Source organism: Marmota monax, unplaced genomic scaffold, assembly GCF_021218885.2.
Source record: "Marmota monax isolate L192 unplaced genomic scaffold, Marmota_monax_Labrador192_F-V1.1 WCK01_AAM20220418_F8-fsc00011, whole genome shotgun sequence".
NCBI lineage: Eukaryota > Metazoa > Chordata > Mammalia > Rodentia > Sciuridae > Marmota > Marmota monax.
This window is the reverse complement of record NW_026693082.1, coordinates 6,037,736-6,058,840: the sequence shown is the minus strand read 5'-3', so window position 1 is coordinate 6,058,840 and position 21,105 is coordinate 6,037,736. Positions and strand designations below refer to the sequence as shown.

At 45.6% G+C, this 21,105-nt stretch overlaps 1 protein-coding gene across 1 annotated transcript in view; it reads right to left on the bottom strand.

Annotated features, from left to right (window-relative positions):
- Positions 1-4,802: 4,802 nt before the first annotated feature.
- The window catches only part of LOC124098992 (WD repeat-containing protein on Y chromosome-like), a 58,117-nt gene continuing 41,814 nt past the window's right edge, over positions 4,803-21,105 (bottom strand). Inside the window, exons 13-20 of the mRNA XM_046453954.2 lie at positions 17,768-17,863; positions 16,750-16,808; positions 16,366-16,507; positions 14,227-14,266; positions 13,577-13,665; positions 12,405-12,598; positions 10,389-10,486; positions 4,803-5,040 (exon numbers count right to left, since the gene is read on the bottom strand). Of these exons, the coding sequence (XP_046309910.2) occupies positions 4,803-5,040; positions 10,389-10,486; positions 12,405-12,598; positions 13,577-13,665; positions 14,227-14,266; positions 16,366-16,507; positions 16,750-16,808; positions 17,768-17,863 (956 nt within the window). The remainder of the gene's footprint in view (positions 5,041-10,388; positions 10,487-12,404; positions 12,599-13,576; positions 13,666-14,226; positions 14,267-16,365; positions 16,508-16,749; positions 16,809-17,767; positions 17,864-21,105) is intronic.

Genomic DNA, 21,105 nt, shown 5'->3' with positions numbered 1-21,105 from the left:
ATCCATTTATATCAAAAAGCAGCACTAAATATGGCCCATTGACCGGAAGGTTAATATAAATTATGTAGAGAGTATTTGTCAACTAACCTTTAAAACAGCTACAGAGGTGATCTACTGATTAGAGTCGTATTGTCCTTCCAGAATTAGATGGCATATATTTAGGAGCAAATATTTCCCTCTGCTTAAGAGCCTGAAGAATAAAATCTAGAATAGCACAGCTGGAGTCTACAGTTGTGCTGTTTCTCCTGTGTTTATGACATGTGTGTCCTGCATGTGCACACAGCTGCTGGGGTCTGGTCCTGCTCCCCGAGGGCACCTACTTATCTGACATTCTTTACTACCTTTATTCTCTGGTCCTCAGAGGGGAGGTATTGCCTTCCCTCCACTGACCAGGTCACTCCGTTGTAAAATGTAAGAAAATGCACATGAAAGTACTTGGATCCAAAGAGAGGAATTGCAGAGAGGACGATTGCATGCAATTAAGGGAAGCATTGAGAAACCAGTCTGTGGATAACTCAGGACAACTGGGCTTCTGGAACATTGGGACACCTCACCACCGTGCACACAGGCTGTGCTGCCACACACCTCACTAGATCAGTGAGTTCTAGGGTAACTTGTGGTAGGTGCCTTCCCAGGGAGTGAGCTGGAGTTATCATAGGCTCGCAGCCTGAGCAGGAAATACTATGTGAACTGCAACCTGTCTGCACTTGGATACTGCTCCAAATGCAGATGGGCCGCAGTTCAAATAGTATTCCCAAGCATAGTCCCTGGAACACTCATCCTACAAGATGTACCTTGGAGAAGGGGTTCTCTGGCCAAGTAAATTTGGGAAACTGTTCTTTACCTAGTGGTTTCCCACATACAAAGAGTTCAGAAGATATAAAGAGCTCAGAGAAGTACTGAGGTAAATAAACTTATTGAAATTTCTTTAATCCTTCATTTCCCAAACTCATTACCCACAAACCTCCACTTTGACTCAGGGAACTGAGGATAATAGTTGGACTTTGCTCCCGCCCCTGTTTTGATGGACATGAGGGTAGGTGAGAAAGCAGGACGCTGGCAGCTGGATGGCAGCAGGAGAGAGTGGGAAGAGGGCAGGAAGAAGGAAAAGTCAGACATTTCACTATTTGGCTGCAATTTCTTCCCTCAAGGCTGGACCTGGATCTGGAGCTACCTAGAATTCCGCTTGGCATGATCTACAGATGTGGGTTTTGGTTTGAACATCACTGGCTTCCCATAATGGTTTTATTTCCTCCAAAGACCCGTGAGTGGAGGGAACAGTGGCCCCTGCAAAACAGCCTCCACATGGGTCTCTCAACTGAAAATTGTCCTGGTGGGCAGCCATGACCCGAGGATAGAACTCTAAGAGCCATGGTCCACGATCAAGGATTGGAAATGGACACACACCTCATAGGACAGAGAGAAACCCACTGGTTAGAGGTTTAGGAGAAAGAGGGAAGGAAAAGTTAGGTTGACTGTTGAGCAGGCTTGAAGACTGGTGAGAGAGGGAGATGTGCTATAGAACCAACTGCGGAGGGAATTAAGGCTCAGGGGAAAGGAATGTGCTCAGGCTCATCAGCAAGTTGGTGGCAGTCCTGGGGCCAGGTCCTCCCTAGGCCTCTGGAGTGTGGATTCAGCAAGGAGAAAAGCCAGGATTCAAATCCAAAGCAGGAAGGCACATGGGAAGGAAGGAGGGAGAAGGAAGGGTATTAGTCTGTTTTCTAATGACACAATATCACAGCCTGGGTAAGTGAGAAGGAACAAAAGATTTATTTTAGCTCATGATGCTTGTCCAAAGGTGAGAAACCACATCTGGTGACAGCTTTCTGCTGGCAGAGTCCTAAGGGGACACAGGACATCACATGGCAAGAGGGAGAACATGCCTGTACACAAACCTAAGAGTGCTTTCTGATCCTGTTCCCTCTTCTTCATCGTCATTTTTTTTTTTGGCATTTATTTTTTAGTTGTAGTTGGACACAATACATTTATTTTATTTATTTTTATGTGGCGCCGAGGATCGAGCCCGGGGCCTCACATGTGCTAGGCGAGCGCTCTACCACTGAGCCACAACCCCAGCCCCTTGTTCCCGCTTCTCACAAAGCTACCGGAACCCATTATGGGACTCTACTTTAAAGATCTTATCCACTCCTAAGCAGCTTCCCAAAGCTCCATTTCCAATCCCCGTAGTCAGATTCCGTTTCCACCCTCTCAATACTTCACGATTGAAGTCAAATTTCAAAACATAAACACAGGGACCTGCTCAAACCATATTCAAAACAAAGCAGGAAGGAACAAAGAAAAGAAAGGAAGAAAAAAGGGTTGGAAGTGGAGAGGGAGAGACGGTCTGTCTTGTGGCGATGGAGATCAATTGTCCAGCCTCAGGAGAAACGTACACGATTATCTACGCGCCCATCCTCCTCTTCTCCCAACAAAGTTGGGGTCCCCACATCCCCATGGCTCTTTGAGGGCAGCCGTTTTTAAGGAGCCCTCAGTTGGCTGGGTCAAGTTAAGTACTGACCCAAGATGTGCCAGCAAGTCCTCTGGCCAGGGATTTGAACTTGGAACCCAGGAGAACTCAAACTCAGTCTCTCCGTGGAGCAAAAGCTGCCAAAGACATCTGGAGACATTTGTGACCATGTTTTCTGCACTGTGGAGAGAACTGGTGTGCAGAGAGAAAGGTAACACAAGGCAAGAGATAGAAAGACGGTCCCCGAGGGGTTTGAGTCCCTGGGGGGAGTTTTCCGGATGGTTTTGGAAGCCAACAAATTTCTCATTTTGCTTAGGCTGTTTTGTTGATGTTCCTTCACAGGTTGCAGTGAGTCCCCCCTATGTGGAGGCTGCTCCACGAATACCCCGCTAAGAAGCCAGGAGCTGCATTCTAAGCCAGTTGGGTCTGACAAATCCCTGGGGGGAAAAATGAGCAATTTTGCCGGGAACGAGGGCAGTATCTCACCATGGACTGCTGGAAATACAGCGGTCTGTTGAGAGTCAGTCACACTGCGGGTGGGTGTGGGGGCTCCTAACGTGTGCCCAGTGAGAGTCCTGCGTTCTTCACAAGGGGATGTTTATAGGGGCCGTGGAGTAAGAGATTAGCAGAATCTGAGCAGTGAAAGGGAAGTAGAGGTGGGTTCATTTTTAAGATTTTAAAGGCCCCCAAAGAGGACTGGTATGAATGGAGGCCCAGTATTTAAAAGTTAAATATCAAGTTAACAAACTGTTCAATAAATATTTATCAGATGCAGAATGTTCTCTCCTCCTACACCAGAGACACCAGAAGGCCCCCGAAGGCCAGCGGGATGTTCAATTCTCAGAGTCCTCATAGCTCCATCGCAAATGCAGGGAGAGCCAGACTGGCTCCCAGCCCCCAGATTGTTCTTCTTCTCCATGCCTAACTGCTTTCTGGGCCACGGGGGACTTCATGTGCACTGCAGGGACACCCCCACCCCAGCCAGACTCTCCAATGTCTGCTGCTCCTCAGCAAACCCTTGCTTCTTAGTCTCTGGGCCTGGGGATCTGTGGTCCTTCCTTGAATGGATGGGTCTGGGAGGGCCTGCACAGACCCTGGAGGTGAACTTTGGGCCATCTGGACATAGATTTCCAGGTTCCAGGACCAGGACTGCGGTCTAGAAGGGTGGGCAGTTGGGTGGACACTTCTTCTGGGTTGTGTGGACTCCTTGCCCTTTGGGGAAGAGCATGGCCAGGGCAGGGCCTCCGTGCCCAGGTCAAAGGTGGGTCAACCAGAGAATAAGGAGAAGGTACTGGAAAGTTCTAGACTGGGACAGGAACCAAGAAACTTCCTATCTTTGCAGTCTGGGTCTCTGGACCTCAAAACCTCCACTTGACAATATGATGATTTTGAGTTAGAGGTAGAGATTTCTAGCCCAGAGTTGAGGTCAAACTACGGTTTCAATTTTGAGGGTTTTTTTTTTTTTGGTGGTGCCATGGATTGAACCCAGGGCCTTACTCATGTGTTGAGTTTTTTGTTTGTGTAACTTTGGGCAAAATCCTTAATCTCCCTGAGGATCAGTCTTCTCATCTGTCCAGTAGGATGCACCTCCTTCGGCTTGCTGTGAGGATTAAAACAACTTTGGTAAAGAGATGAGTTCAGGAAGTGCCTATTATCCTAAACTCCATTCTTATTCTTTCTCTACTGCTGTTGAGATCTCTGAGATTATTCCCAGCTTAAACAGCTGCTCCAGGTTGCTCTTTAGAAAGGAGATGATTTTGGCTCTCCGGTTTTATTCTCAGGCTGAGCGTCAGCATCGTTGGTGAACTCTGGATTCTCCAGTGTCATTTAAAAATTGCTAACCCCCAGCAAGTCACTTGACTTCTCAGAGCCTCAGTTTCCTGTTGGTAAGATAGAGGACAGCAGTATCTATTCAGAGGGCTGTTCTTAGGAATGGATGAGATAGTACCTCTAAACTCTTCAACAGGGCCTACCCGGCACAGAGCAAACTCGCAAAACTCTATTTTTATTTTACTCTCTTCCTGTCCTTGGCCACCTGTAAGCAGATGGTGTCCGAGATATTTTGGGTTGTGGTGGACCTGCTTCTGGAGCCACTCACTGCAGCCATTCTCCCACTCTGTGAAATAAGGGCCTCCAAGGAAGAAAAACCTCAAATCCGATTTGTTCTCTTAAATTCAAGGTCTAATTGCTTTGGGAAGAAGCCCATGTTGGCTGAAATCATTCTTTGTTTCACTCTTCTTTGCTCCTCTCGGGCAAAGCTTAATCTCATTCAGACCTTATGATTACACAGGAAAGAAGAATTTTTGCCAAGAAGAGAAAATAGCAGCTGAGACCCTTAGAGCTCAGACAAGGAGATTGCCCCGGACCCGTGCTCCTTCTGGGCAGCTCCACTTCCTTCTCTTTCCTGCATTAGAAAATTGACCTCAGACATTTCCGAGCCAATAATAGACAAATCTGGCTTCTCCCCAGGAGCTGACAGGCAGGCAATCTCGTGGCACCGGAGGGTCTGGTAAATGCTGGGCCATGCAGGCTCTGGCACTTGCTGGTAAGGCTTGTTCTGTGCTGGCAGCAGCCTGGTGGAAAAGAGCCAAGTTGGTGTGCAGATTCTCCGGTAACCCGGGGTCTCCCTGCCACCATCAGCTTCAATGGAAACCTCAAATTGAGCATCACAGCAGTTTTCCGTTAGCAAAAACACAGACTATGTTGATCCCTTCTACTTGGTCTGCTGCACTGAGTCTTCCCTTCCTCCTGGCTATTTCTAAACACCTTAGAAAGCCATCTGCTTCTCCCCTGCAAGTCTCTCCCTTCATAGTTCTGTTCTTGCTGCTGTCACTTACCCCTGCCCCCCAACCCCTGCCGCCCTGACTTGTTTCATCTACAAGGAACTCCTCAAAGTTCCCAGGACTTTCCCCCATCCCCACCTTGCCCAGGGTCCTTGCTCTTTCATGTGCTGCCCCAACTCTTTATTTTTAATTGTGGTAAAATATGCATTGTATAATTGGCCATCTCAATCACTTTAAGTGCATAATTCAGGAGCATTAAAAACATCGCTCATAACCCACTTGAATCAAAGTGTGAAATATGATATATCAAGAACTATGTAATGTTTTGAACAGCCAACAATAAAAAATTAAACAAACAAACAAACAAAAAAAAACGTCTTCATACCTTGGTGCAGCCATCATGAACTTCTTTTCATCTTGCAAAACTGAAACTCTGTATCCATTAAACAACCACCTCTCATTCCCCTCTCCCCTAGCAAAGACCATTCTACTTTCATCTCTAGGATGGACTATTTTAGAAACTTTGTATATGTGGAATGGTGCAGCATTTGTTTTTTAGTGGCTGGTTCACTGTACTTAGCTTAATATTCTCAGGGTTAATCTATATGGCAGCAGCTCTTCCATGTCCTACTCATCTTTTAGGTGTATGAATTTCCTCCTTGTGGGGAGCCTCCCTCCCAACCTCCCTGGCCAAGTTCCCACAGTGCTTTGTGCCCCTCCTGTCAAGGGGAAGGGAGCCAAGCACTGAAGTGCTGGATCCTGGAGACCCCTTGGTCCCTCAGTGGGGTGTGAGCTCCTTCAGGACACAGATTCCTCTGCCCTCATGATTGTTTGCCCAGTTTTGTATCACAGTACAGTGCCTGGCACAGAGTGGTCCTCAAGAAATATTGAAGATGGAATGTTAAATAAACTGACCCTGGTGGTATTCATGGACAATTATCTAATCAAAACTTGAGACCTAAAATCTGAATGCTCTAGATACATCAGGGGGATGGGGTGTACTTAACCATGCTTTCCTGTAGCATGCTCTGTCTCCGTGGCCCCGGTGTCTACTTGTTCTGTTTTTTGCTGGTCTGTTCTACAGTCTCTGGCTGGAGGTATTCTATGCCCCTTTTCTCCATGCACAGTCCCTTGGGTCACCCATGGACCTTTCTGACACCATTTCTCTGGAGATGATTTCAAGTCTGCCTGTCCATGTCTCACTTCACCACACACAACCTGGGAAACACCTACTCCCAGCTACCTCCAGACCTTTCTGTTTAAGCTGGCCCCAGACAACATTGCTGTGTTAACTCCGCGGAGTTAACACAAATATCATCAGTCAGATTTGAGTTTTGCAGGGAAAATAATCTGCCACTTGCCCATAGCTTCCGTGTGTGGGGGACATGAGTAAGACATGCCCTTTGTTTTAATGCTCATACAAAAGCTGTTCTCCAAAGCAGGGTGGGGTAGCAGAAGAGCAGGGGGACCTGTGCTTGCCTTGTCACCTGCTTGTGGTCTGACTTTGGGCAAATCATATGTCCTCCCTAAGACTCAGTTTCCTTATTTGTAAGATGGAGATAATAAACGGAACATCTCCAGAGATGTGAGAACTCAACAAAGTAATTGTAGAATTCTTTATCTAATGTCCGAGATCCTCCGAAGTTGGAAAATCCTCAACATTTTTGTTTTTAACATCAAATAGGATGTGTTACTTAAGAAGGTGGGGCCCCATTAAGACAATGCAGGGGAGGTATCTTGTAATATGAACATCTGTAGATAGACAACAGGGTCATGGCCTTCCCCTTTCCAGTGGTTTCTCTCCATGTCCTGGGGCCTAGAGCCAAGCAGCCCAGGGAAAGATTTATTTGATTTCTAGGGAATCCCTATTGCTCAATGGAATTGCTGCAGAAGGTGCTCTCCTAACTGACTAAATGGTTTAATGGATTATCTGTCAATACCCTGCAAACGCCCACAGCCCTCTGAGCATTCATATTTGGCAAACAACTGGAGTATACTTGAGCTTCTGCCCCAAGAGTTGAGGAGTCAAATACTTGCTCAACCAGAATCCACTATTTGTTTTCAAACCTGCTTACGCCTATTGTATGCTTGTTTTGTTGTTGTTGTTGTTTTTTTAATCAGAACTGTATGACTGTATGGAAGCCAAAGAAAAATTGATGAAATTAAAGTAAAAATAATTTAAAAATCTTTATGAAGGCTAAAATGGACACTTTGTTTGAGGGTAATATTGAGTTGAGGAGAGATGAAATAACTGTTAAAGCTTGGGAAAAATTATAAAAATCTGGATGTATACTGCACTCTTATTGCTTTGCAAATATCCGTAAGCTCTTACTCTACTTTAAAAAACAAATCAGAAATTAAACAGATGTGGTGGCGCATGCCTGTAATCCCAGTGGCTTGGAAAACCAAAGTTGGAGGATCACAAGTTTTGAGGCCAGCCTCATCAACTTAGCAAGGCCTTTAGCAACTTAGTGAAACCACATTTTAAAATAAAATATACAAAAGTAATAGGGATGTAGCTCAGTGATAAAGTACCTCTGGATTCAATCCTCAGCATGCGCGTGCACACACACAAACACACACACACATACATACACATCAGAAATTGAAAATCATACATAATTATTATGGAAGGCATCATCAGAGGATGGATGAATGAATGTATAGCTTAATGTTGAAGTTTGAATGAACATCTTAAAATTGAAATAAAATGCTTGTAGAATGTGTCATTTTTTAATGTTTCCATGCCTTACAGGATATCTATTTTTTTTTTTTTTTTTTGGTATGGGGCTTGAAACCAGGATCATTTAACCACTGAGCCACATTCCCAGCCCTTTTTAATATTTTATTTAGAGACAGGGTCTCACTAAGTTGCTTAGGACCTAAGCTAAAGTTACTGTGGATGGCTTTGAACTCAAGATCCAAGATCCTCCTGCCTCAGCCTCCCAAGCCACTGGGATTATAGGTGTGTCCCACCACACCTGGCAAGGTACCTATTTTTAAATTAATCCAACAACCACTGGTGTTGACTGAGTTGGTTTCTGTGGCTCGTACCTGGGACCCTCTAAGCTGACCCCCTCATACCCATTTCTTCTCCATTGGTTGACGTTCTCACTTTGCATTCCACTCAGTTGTCAACCAATGGGGAACCAAAACCAGTTCTGAGTTTAAAGCCAACTTTTTGTATACCATTTTATGCTGCCATTATTGGACCCAAGAGACAGTCACACAACATCTTATTTTGATTATCTCCTGCCTCATCAGTTACTTTGTTTTGAAGCCTGACCCCATCCCACACCCTGAAGCAGTACAAGCTGAGGAAAGAAGCACTTAAAAATCAAAACGGGTCCTGTGAAGGTGGTTAAAGAGGTGCCCATTCTGCTGTCGCTGACACTGTTAGCCACACGGAGGAAGATGCTCATGATGTCTGTCCTCAGATGTCGGCAGGCAGAGAAGGAGCCCCCTCTATTCAATCTCCATCCCCAGTACACCATCCTGTTCATCATCTTGTTGGATTCCACATCCACCAGGAAGTTTCAATGACTTGCCCAAGGCCACATTGTTTTCAAAGACAAATCTGTGACTATAACCCAAGCCCATGTCATTGTCTCATGTTGAGAGCCACAGCCGAGTAGGAATAGCCCCTGGCATTTTGCCAGAAGTAATGGTTGAGAGGCAAGCCATTAAGATGATGCTGGATTGATTCAATTGTATATAGACCCCTGCTGTCCAACTCTGGCACCAGCTACTTTGGAGTTCTCCTGGGGATTTCCTGGGGAGTTCGCATTGGTTGGTAAAGTTCTGGTGGAGGGAGTTCCAGTTGTGTGTGCCAGACAGGGGCCACGTGGGTGGCATTCAGGAGAGTTCCCGGGGAGTGTGCATGGAGTGCTGTTGGAGTTCAGGCAATAAAGTTTCCTGTTTGAACATACAAGTGCTTTGTGGCGGCTTAGTGATTTGTGCCCAGCCAGACTGCGGCAGTCTCATAGGCAAATTATTTTCTCCAACCAAACTTTAGATTCATGGCTCTCAGGTATTTTCTGGCATGGCATAGCATGATTTGTGGTCTTTCTATGTGAGAAGCCCCTCTGATTCTGACAACAGCCAAAGCCTTTTCCTTGTTGATCTGCTGAGGCAGAATTTGCTAGTTGCCTACCCCAAATCCTTTTGTGCCCTTCCTTGCTGAGTCATGGAATTCACGGCTTCTTTTGCAATGAGGTGTGGCCATTGGAGTGCTGGCCAACAAGATGTGAACAGAAGTGAGTGGAAGCTTACAGGAAAGTTCCATAGAAGATTCTTATTCAGCTGAAAGGTGCACCCTTTGCCAAGACCCCCACTCCATATATCCCTGTTTGCACTTCCTAGTGTGCAGGTGGAAGGCAGGAAGCTCCTGGAGCTATTTGTACCATTAGGTGACCTTGAAAATGGACCTAAGAGCTAAGATAGTGGGGCAGCCATGCAAGGAAGGTTCCTGGGCTCTTGGTGACCATGGAGCCTCTGCGGCCAGGAGCTGGAGAGGTGGAAGTGCTGTAGTCATTCCCGCACCCCATGGTCTAGACCCACAACCTGTGATGACAGGAGCAGCAGGTGACACTGAAGGTAATGCTTTGGGCCTCTTGGGACTGAGCCCCAAGACAGCCAGTGTGAGACCTAGGGAACAGAACACCCCACAGAGCTGGAGGGAGAGGCCTTCGTTGGCCCTGCTTCTCTGGTGACCTGGGGCACACACTGAGTCTTTGAAGCACTCAAAGTTTTCCAGCTTTGGGAGTACGAGGGCCCAGACCCCTACCCCAGGCCCTCCAGAAGTCAGAGAATGCACAGGGCTCCTGGGGGAAGCCTCAAGCAGTGCAGAGGGCGGCAGCATCAGCCAGTAAAGAACTGAGTAAGGCCCTTGACCTTGTGCAACGACCAGACAAAATGAGGAAGGGGGGCTCCTTGGAGTGTCCTGAGTCATGCAGGTAGGTCATTCAACTGGTGAGACTTGAGCTGTGATCTCAGTTATACACACAGACTAGGGAACTTTGGAGACAAGTGACATATGCAGATGACAGGGTTGGCCTAGGATGCCCACATTGTGTTATTTCAGGAAGGCTGCTTCTTTGATGGGGGTAGGGAGTAGGGGCCATTTCTTTCAGACTAACCTGCCATGGTCAAGTGCATACCACCAGTGTATGTCTTCTTTCATCTCAACTTCAAGGATGGAAACTTCTGGAGTACGAAGGTTAGAGGTCCTTTCCGGCTGGAAGAAGAAGGAGTGGATATGAGAATGGGAACCCTAGGACTGCACTGGTAGCAGGGTGTAAAGACCACCCGTAGATTACATGGGTTTTCTGTGTTAGAACAAAATTCAAGCTGACTGAATCGGCAAGATAACAAGAGCATTTTCCCCCGAGCTTTTGCTTGATTTTTCCAACTACCAACTTGATGTGATATTTTCCAGGTGAATGCTTTTCTGCATTCAGTCAGCTTATTTTAGCTTTCAGCTGTGGGGGTGTTTGATCTGCTGGCATCCTGGAAGAATCACTACTGACATCCAGGGTCCAATCAACACATCCTGTTTTTGCGAGACAGGCATTCAGAGAAACACACAATTTTGCAGGGCTGGAATGAAACTTAAGAGATCGTCTAATCCCACCCCTTCGTTTTAGAGCTCAGCAGAAGTGATTGCTGGAGGATGTCTTATGGTTAATTAAGGTGAACTCGAGAGTGGAACTCAGGATCCCCAACTTATAAACAGGAGCTGAAACATTTTATTCTGTAATTTTACAATTCGGGTTCCTATTGAATGGCCCAGATACAGTGTGTGAAGGCTGAGTTCTTGTTTTCTCTGTATTGTTCTTGGGAAAAAAAAAATTAGGCTGCTTCCTGAGGTGACTGCATTTAAGTAGGGCAGAAGAATAAGCAAAGAATCACCCTCTGGTTTCTTTACACAAGATCAAGTTCACTCCTGAAGCTTTTGCTCGCCCTTTTCCACCCTTGGAGAGCAAGTGTCCTGTGAATTACAGTGTTTTACATCTGTTGAACAAATGCATTTCACTCCTCCTTCTTGCTTTGCCTGCCTCTCTCCTCTTCCTCCCACCTTGCCCTCCTGAGTGTCCTCCCACCTGTATTTGAACTTGCAGCCTGATTTTCCTCTAGGTCTGCCCCCAGCAAAAGATCCAACAAGCCCGTTTTCCCCATCAGCACATTGTACCCTATTTGTTCTCCTCCTTCCTTTCTTTCCACCTCCCACTGAGCTTTTGCTTCGCAAATTGCAGGTCTATCACAATTAATGAAGGCATTTGTTTTCTCCAAATCAGAAGCACACCAAAATGACTGTGATTTCCAAATGAGCCTATAGTTGCACGTGAGAGCCACCGGGGTGCTGTTGATAACCTTGGGAACAGGATCCAGGAGATGCAGGAGGCTCAGATGAGACAGAGCTTTTCCTGATTGGTGCTTGCCTGCTTCCTTTCTTCCCTATTTTGAACGTGTTTGGAACTCTAAGTCAGAGCTAGTGCCTTGGTTAGACTGTGTGATCAGTATTCTGTGAGGCTGCCAAGGAAAAACCCACGCCACATGATTTTGCTGGCAGAGCAGGTGTCCTGCTTTGAGTTGTAACATAGCTGGTGAGCAATAGCTCATGAAATGACCTTCTTTTCAATTTATTAAAGGGCGAGCATTTCTTGGAAATCCATATATTTCATGGAGCTGTAAATCAAGACTGCATCGACCAGGGCCCTCTCTGAATCTATTGCTCTGACTTTGACTTTCATAGATTTGGGCATTAAGCTAATCATTTCTTCCTTTTGGTCATTAGGACCCTGTGTTTTTAAGTGCACCTCAGAACCATGATCCTGTGAATAGGGTCTATTCTCAGGTGTGACAGCTGGGTTGAGCATGGTGTGAAGTCTCCTAGTGTTCCCAGGCCAGGGACAGCTGCCTTTTGTGGGTCAAAATGTGAGAAATGCTGGGAGACCAGGTCCTGCCTTCCCATAGATAAAAAGACACATCCTCCTGGTCCTGGTCATTAACATGAGCTTGGGGTGCGGGGAACACACTTATTCCTGCATTCCTGGATCATGCCTCGTCTGTCTCAGGCTGCAGTTTTTGTTTCATGCGGATCCACCTGCAAGCTACAAAGGAAATCCAGCTGAGCTGGATGTGCCAGCACCAACCTCAGTACAAGTCTTCTCCTCCATCACTTGGTCCTGCTCCTCCCTTCCCACCGTGCACCCAGGAGGAGCATCTCCTTCCAGCACGGAGTGAGCAGGCGTACTCCGGGGATCTGTCAAAATTTCACAGGGCACTCGTGGATGACTCCAAGAAGCAGGAGTAGAAATATCCCAGGGGCTACTCTGCCCAAAGGTCCCTGAAACAATAGAGATAAATTGAAATATAATATGCATATGATGGCAGGTAACCTATCTTCCAATCAGAGCAAAGCTTACTACGAAAATGGATAGGTCTTCTTAATCCTAAAGAGGTCACCTTCATCAAGCTATTTTATGCCTCTCTAGTTTCAAAGAAAATATTTCAGGGCAATTGGTCTTGGAGGCTGAAGCCTGGGACGGCATCTACACAATGTATTACCTGGGTGCAGAGGCTACTCAAAGATACTAAGGACTTGCAGGATAAGTTCAAAATAGTTCCAGACCTGCTTCAAGAAACATAAGCTACAGGACAAGATGGACTACTAGAATAGGTCCACAGGCCCTCTGAGCAGTAAGTCAGGGTATTCTAGTTACAGTGGCCCACATGTGCCAGGCAACACAATTTCCCCCAGTTTTGAATTTTCCCTGCCAAGACATGATCCTTATGAGACAGTTCCTTACCAAAACTCACTGCCTTCAATTTCACTGAGTTCTCTAATTTCAAATGTCTTTGATTTTACTAATTGTGGGGAAAATAAGCTTAGATTATACTATGGAGTGAATTGTTTCCTCACAATTCTTACGTTGAAGCTCTAACTGCCAATGACCCATTAGGGGGATAATGAAGGTTAAATAAGTTCATAAGAGAGGATCCCTGATTGGACAAGGTTAGTGTCCTTACAGTAAGACACCAGAGCGCTCTCTCTCCAGTATGTGTGCATATAAGAAGGAGACCTTCTGAAAGCCAGGTAGAGAGCCATCACCAGAATCCAACCACACAGGGACCTTCGTCTTGGACTTCCAGCCTCCAGAACAAAGAGAAAATAAACCTCTGTTCCTTAAGCTTCCCCATCTATGATATTTTGTTATGGCAGCCTGAGCTGACTCATACACCTTACCTCAGAGAATTAATGACCATGGCGGCTACATTGGTTCTAAACTGGGGCTGAGATGGAAGCCAGGTGGACATTCCCTACCTATGTATGCCCCGTCCATGCTCCACAGGCGCACAGTGTGGTCGAGGGAGGATGATAGCAGAATATTTTCTTCCTCTATCAGCTCCAAACTAAAGAGGTAAGAGAGGAGAAGAGATTCAAGCTACCGCACTGAAGGGCCGTCGGATCAATATGTGTGTACTCCATTAAAGTTGGAGCATGGAAGCCGGGTTCTTCTCGATTCTTCTGGGAACCATTCTTTCCCTGCCTTCTTCCTTACCACACTCTCTCCAAATTCCCCAACTGAAGCCCCAAGATATCAAATGAGATATCCTGGAAACCACTCTGTGGAGGATCAGTCCGAGTGGAAGATCAAGAGGTTGAAACGATCCATTTAGCAAGAGTTAGAATTCCTCCAAACAAAAAAATTTTAAACCTACTAAGCTTATAAATTTGTACAACAGCAGGCCAAGTCAAGGAAAACCATCATCTGTTTATGAGAAAAATGATTTCCAGTCTCTTCCTTTAGTTGTGTGTGGCCACGTCTGTCCTTGTTTTCATCAGTAGCAGAATAGCTTTTCTCTTTTGACTCCCTCAGAGGGCTTTTGAGAAGATTGATCTAATCAACCCTGGGGAAATCATATTCACTCTTTTACAAATTCTTGAACTCTAAAAGTGATGGTGGTACTCACCATGTCACCATGCTGACATGAGCCCTCCAGAAGGTCACATCTAGATGCAAAGAAAGAGCACAATCTGAGTGGGATGGGGAACTGGCATCATACCTACCATGGAGCTGCAGGATTGTCTCTGCAGGTCAGGGCTGGATCCCGACTTACGTGGGGCAGGCAGAGAGGCATGGGTGTGGTGAGTCATCCGCCTTGCTGCGTGGGTTCCAAAATCAGTGACGGAGCAACTACTGTGTGTCAGACCCCATACCAGGTCCGAAGGCATGTGAAATGGGACCCATGCAAGATACTTATGCTGTGATTTTCTTCAGTGCTTAGGGTTTGGTAAGTGTACAGGAATATGCAAGTAGTAAAAAGTGATTTTTAAAAACATATTTCTTCATTTATTGCAGTGGGAAAATCTGGCCGAGGGCTTTACACATGCCAGACAAGCACTCTACCACTGAGCTACACTCTCAACCCTAAAAATGATTTTTATAATAGGCTAGTGAAAGTTACACTGGGATTTGGAATGTCCCCCTAAATCTCAAAATGTGTTAAGGGCTTAAAGAACCTTGAAGAAATGGGGCTTAGAGGAGGTTTTAAGTCCTTGGGGGCATACCCCCAAAGGGACCACTCTCATTTCTTTCTTTTTTCTTTCCTCTTCCTGGCCAGGAGGTGAAACACATGGTCTGCCATGTGGTCCTGCTATAATGTGCCACCATAGGCCCAAAGCAACAGGGCCAATTGGTCCAGAACGGAAAGCTCAAAAACTGTGAACCAAACAATCTTTTTGTCTTTGTAATTTTATTAGCCAAACTATTTGTTACAGTAATGGAAAGTTGACTCACATACCTCTAATATTTGGAATTAAAACAATAACAAGGCAGATTATTTTTATCTATAAATTCTCATTTCTTTTAGTGGGGAACAGAAATAAATATGTGATCATTTATCTCTAAATAGGCTTTTGAGAAATATTTGATGGAATTATAAAACTACTTAAAAATGAGGTAGAGCTAAATATATTTATTTGGAAAGTTGTTTAAGAGATACAGCTTTTAAAAATAAGTTCTAAAATTAACGTATTGTAAATGTGTGTGTGCCCTTATATACGGGTATGCATGTGTGTATATCTGGAAATAAATTCAATTTCATTAACAGTTTTTTTTTTTATTTGTAGACAATACCTTTATTGATTTATTTACTTTTTATGTGGTGCTGAGGATTGAACCCAGTGCCTCACACGTGTGAGGCAAGCGCTCTACCACTGAGCCACAATCCCAGCCCCCTATTAACAGTTTTAATGGAGGTTAGGAAGGTAGGGGAGATCAGAAAAACACCTTCATTTTTCATTACTTCCTACTGTTTACTATTTTTTTTATAAACATGAGTACTTTTATAATTGTGTGAAAGGGTTATACATTTTTAAACATATTTTTTGTTACTAAAGCAGTATGGATGCATAACATTTTCAAAAGACGGCTTTCCAAACAGAAGAAAATTAAAAATACCCCTAACTTCATCTACAAAGAAATAATGTTTGTTAAAACTTTGGTGTATGTCTTTCTAGTCTTTTAATCCTCTTTGCTTTAACAAAGATATAATTGCAATGTAATATTCCTTCATTATCTGATTTTTTTCCATTTAACCTTTATCATGAATATTTTCCCATGAATGCATTTCATTTACAGTATCATTATTTAATGACTATCTATTCCAATGTACTATACCCTCAGGTATTCAATCATTTTCTTTTATATTGTGCATATAGGTTGTCTCTCTTCTCTCTCTCTCTCTCTCATAAACATTGTGCTGATGCATAATCTTATAATTAAATCTCTGTGCACATTTATTATTTCTTTCAGCCAAATTTCTAGAAGTAGAATTGCCACTTACAGCTTTAGACACATCCTAAATATCAACTCGCCCTTCAGTTAGCACACAGCAATTTACCCTCTATTCAAGACTGTACATGCGCCTCTTTTCCTGCACCCTTGCCAACTTTTCACTAAAATATTTTTTCTATATATCTACTTTCAAAGAGTGTTAAGAGAACTCCCTCCCCACACTGGTACAATTTAATTTTACCGGCCAGAATATTGCACGGTAACCAAATCTGTGTTCATCGTAGTGTTTAAGAGGAAGAAATGCATAGCCTACTCTTGGGCGGCTGCAGTTCCGGTCCCTGCAGGCCATACTCCTTGATGTCACAGATGTGCACAAAGCCTTGCTGGTCAGCCAGGTAGGCGAGGGCATCTTCCGTTGTCACTGCAATGCTGCTGACCTGGGCTTTCTCTCTGGACTGAGACACACATACACACAATGGCACGTGAAATGCTGTACTTGATTGACGGTAAGGACTAGTTGCTGTGCCTGTGTTAATCCCTGAGCAAATTAGAAATGCCACGAAGACGAACAAAGCTAAGAGCTTGGAGAATGGCAGAGCTACTCTGTTGGGTGGTCTAGCATTAAAAAAAAAAAAACAAAACAAAAACAAAACCCAAGCCCGAGGGGGCCAGTTATCCAACTGGCTCCTCAACTTACAGGAGTGAAGTTTGCGATGAGGCCAGCTCCACCGAACAGCCTCCAGAAGGTGACAGAACCTGGGAGGGAGGAAATCGATAAGGAGGGATGGTTTGCTCTTTAACCCTGGTTCCTGAGCCCACCCCAGGGTGTCTCTGAGCCTGTGCTGAGAAGCCATTGCAGCCGCTGCAACCTCACAACAGGGGGAGTGGGACATCTTTTTTATTTGGTTGCTTTTGATCAATTGGGATTCTCAGCATATCCTGGGGAACAAGGTCCTTCCTCTTTGTGGATTTCTATGACTCAAAATCCTCTCCCTTCTTTACTAATCAGGGCAGGATTCTTGACAGAGGAGGGATATAGCTTCAGCTGTAGAGAAAAGTATGTCATACCACTACGACATGGTGTGATTAATGTCTTTCCACCAGGGTGTGTGAGTGTGTGCATGCATGCACACATTTATGTAACACTATGAAACTTGCCTAGTCAGAGGGATGGAATGGGGGTTTTGCGTGGTCTATCAGTTACAGTCTTGCCTGTGGTTTACATGTGGGTATATAGGTGCTAGCTTTTGTGAAATGGGGACCTCAAGTATATCAATCCTCTTGTGAGTTCCCTAAGTCACAGAATGTGGACTCCTTCTCCTCCCAGGGAAGAAGAGTGCTCTGTGTTCCTGCTCATGTAAAGCAGAGGAGATGGATGCCTCTCAGAGAGGAGGGCAGAGAGGGAACGGTAGGGGGGGGGCATCCAAGGGAACTTGATAACTATAAACCTGCTGCTGGGGGGGGGGGCTTGATTTAAAGGAAGTGGAGCTGGAGTTCCTACTCCCCACATGACTGCCTCCCTGGAGAGCAGGAATGGGGCCAGAGCTTGGGGTGTCAGCTTGAGCCCTAACAAGAGGAAAAAAGCTAATGGAGAAATAGCAGAGGCAGCACGAGGTGAGTAGTGAAGCTTAGGGACCCTTCCTCACCCAACTTAAGCCTGGAATGGACATGTCTTGGACACTGGGGCACTGCCCACCATGGGGCTCTGACCTCACCTCCTGGCCCATTGGAAATGAGGGAAGCAGCCACTGAGTCCAACCTGGCTGCCCGAGTCTTCAGGAAGGCGAGGCGAGAGACACTTGGGTCTGGGCCTGGGGGGTGAAGGAGAGCCCGTTTAGTTGATTTTGGGGCTCCCTACATAGCTCATGGCTCACTTGGGGTTCACTGTTACTCTCACACTCTCAGCCCTCTCTTAGGTGGCTGCCTGCACAGCATTTGGAAACCAAATGGAGCAAAGTGGCCTTACTGGCTAAGCACCCGACCAACCTAGATGATGGTCAAAGTCAGATGGGCAGGCTAAAAGCTCTGGTGGCCCAGGGATCCCCAACATTGCCCCAGGAACCTTGGACTTTGGGAACTTGGCCTCGCGGTGGTGGTGGGGGGAGACCTGAGACATCAGAGAAACCCATGCAGATGGGTGTTGGGGGGCTTGGCCTGGGACTCTGCAGACACCTCCCCAAAGATGCCCCTCTTCAGAGCCCCTGGCTTGGAATAATTCTGATGAACCTTTATGGCACCTACATTAACCACGGACTTTCACAGACACTCTGATGGAATATCATTCCCATCGTCAGAAGAGGAGATGGAAATTTAGACAAGTTAAAAGATTGGCTCAGGACCACAAGTCGATGTTTATTCCTTCATTTATTTTTCATCTCTATCTAAGCATGTCGTAGGGTTAAGGCATCGTGCTGGGTGGGGTGAAAAGAAGGGGAAGCAGAGATCAGAAGAAAACCAACAAGAACAAGCCCTAAGAAATGAACATATAGCCACGGGCACATGCAGCAGGGGGAGGGTCAGAGGAGGGATGTCTGGAAGGTCTGCATTTACTCTGGACCACGCCCAAGGTGGAGAAGGCCCTCCAGGAAGGCAGGTGTCGGACCTCCATCTCCACAACACAACTCAGTCCTTAGGAACTGAACCCAGCCCCACCTGCCCAGGCTTCTGCTCACCTGCTAAGTTTCAGGCACCATCCACACAGAGCCCACATCTATCCTTTTACTTCTTCTTCTTCTTTTTCTTTTCTTTTTTATTTTGGTACTGGGGACTTAACCCAGGGGTGCTTTACCACTGAGTTACATGTCCAGCCCATTTTCACTTTTCTACTTTGAGACAGGGTCTCACTAAGTTGGAGGGCCTTGCTAAGTTGCTGAGCCTGCCCTTGAACTTTTGTGATCCTCCTTTCTCAGACTCCCAAGTCGCTGGGATTACAGTCGTGGGCCACCATACCTGACTCCTTTTACTTCTTATAGAACTCAGATAATATAGAACTGAATAGAAATCCTACCATCCTACTTAGATCCAAATCTCCAAGAACTGCAAAGAAGATTGCTACTTGAACTTAAGGAGCCTGGGAAAAGAGCTCTCCTCTCTGAGGGGGCTCCAGAGACAAACTGCTGTACTGGAGGGGAAATGGATGGCCATATCCATTGTTATGCACTGTTTGTGTCCCTGCAATATTCATGGGTTGAAATCCTGATCCTCAACATAATGGTATTAGGAGATGAGGCCTTTAGCAGGGAGTGAGCTCATGAAGGTGGAGCCCTCATACATGGTTTAGTGCTTTATAAAAGAGACCTCAGAGAGCTCCCTCGTTCTCTTTCCTCATGTGGGGACACAAAAAGTCAGCAATTTGTACCTTGGAAGACAGCCCTCCCCAGAACCCAGAACCCAACCATCTTGATCTCAGATTTCCAAGTTCTAGGACTATCAGAAATAAATTTTGGTTATTTAAAATAATAAGTAGTAGTCTGTTGTGGCCGCCTGAACAGATTAAGACAGTAATTATATAAATGGCAGGATCCGTGGGTATTGCAGTTAAATACAGGAAGCGTGCCTCCATGCCCCACCTTGGTGACTCAGGTTGTTAATCATTCAACAATACTTGTTTCAGCCTGACTGCAAACTTGGCCCTGAGACGTACACTCAGGGAACCATGGTGGACACAGCTGACTCAGCCCTGCCCTCCAGGGGATGTCGATTACAATTCCAGCTAGGCACTTTCTCAACTTCTGTGATCAGGATCCCAGGCAGGGGTTATAACTCTGATCTTACAGGAGAGTCCACCATTTAGAAAGAACCACAATGTGCCCCCAAATTATATAGCTACTAATATAAGGGAGAAGATTCAAACCCAGATTTTTGCCTCCAAAGACGGTGCCCTTGACAATGCACTTCGTGGTGGTCCTCAGGGAGCTGAGTCCTCAGAGGGAGGAGGGAGGATTTCCTACATTCCTGGTGGTGTGGCTCCTGCCAGGCTCTGGGGTTCCAGTCCTTCTCTGATGCTTGAAAGAAGAGATTGCTGGTGATTTGGGCTAAGCACGGTGTCACCCTCAGTTACTGAGCTCGTAGGAGTTTTGAACTTGGGGAATCAGGTGGAAAGAAGTAGAAGAGGGCAGGTGCAGCAGACAGCCTCTCTTCCTGCCCACACTCATCCTACTGCCGGGCACAGGGGAGTGGGTGAGAGACCTGAGAGAGCTACCCAGCCAGGGTCTGGGGGAGAATTCCATTCCCTACACCTCAGCTGTCTTTATCTGTGATAAGGCGGTGACCTACTCCTCAGGGTTTTAGAGTGAAACAAAGGAGGCTCCTATGTGAATAGTCCTCCATAACCCTGCAGTGAAGGCTGGGAAGGGTTATGACCCTACAGTGCCTGGAAGTGTCACTCAACAATGGCAGCTGTTACAACTATTGTCACTTAACTCTTAGCCTCAGTTTCCTCATTTATGAAAATGGGTACAACAGGGTCAAGGTGAGCACTAAATGCGAGAAAATTTTAAAAGCATGTAGGAACATTACTGACATTTAGAGGTAGCTAACAAATAGCTTTACGTTGTTTTCCTAGATTGAAAAAAAAAAAGCCTTTGTCTCCAAGTGAACACACAGATTTCCTTCATTTTCGCCTGGTTGGTATCTCTTGATCTTTCTCTTTCACAATCGATTTTTTTTTTCTGTTTGATGTAATAGAAAAATTAACAATTCCCATTATGAGAAAGAATGAAGCTAAAAGCAGAAAAAATATGTTCTCAGCTTTGCCTTTCTCCCTTCTCTCCACTTTCCTGAGGATGGCTTCAGAAGAACCCTCCAGATGGTTTTCCATATCAGAAGGCAACCTCTTCACCAGGCCCTTGTGAGAAGGACCACTTTGTTTTGGTTCAACTTTCAAGACGAGCCAGGGCTGCTCTTTCCTGGGAAGGTATGGGACTCCATCTAGTCTCATCTCATTTTTGTAATTTTCACAATATGAGTTATTGGTGGCAATGGCTGGCTTTGCATTTGGGGGCAAAAAAAAATGATGAAGAAGAAGATTTCTTGAAACCACCAAACAGTCACA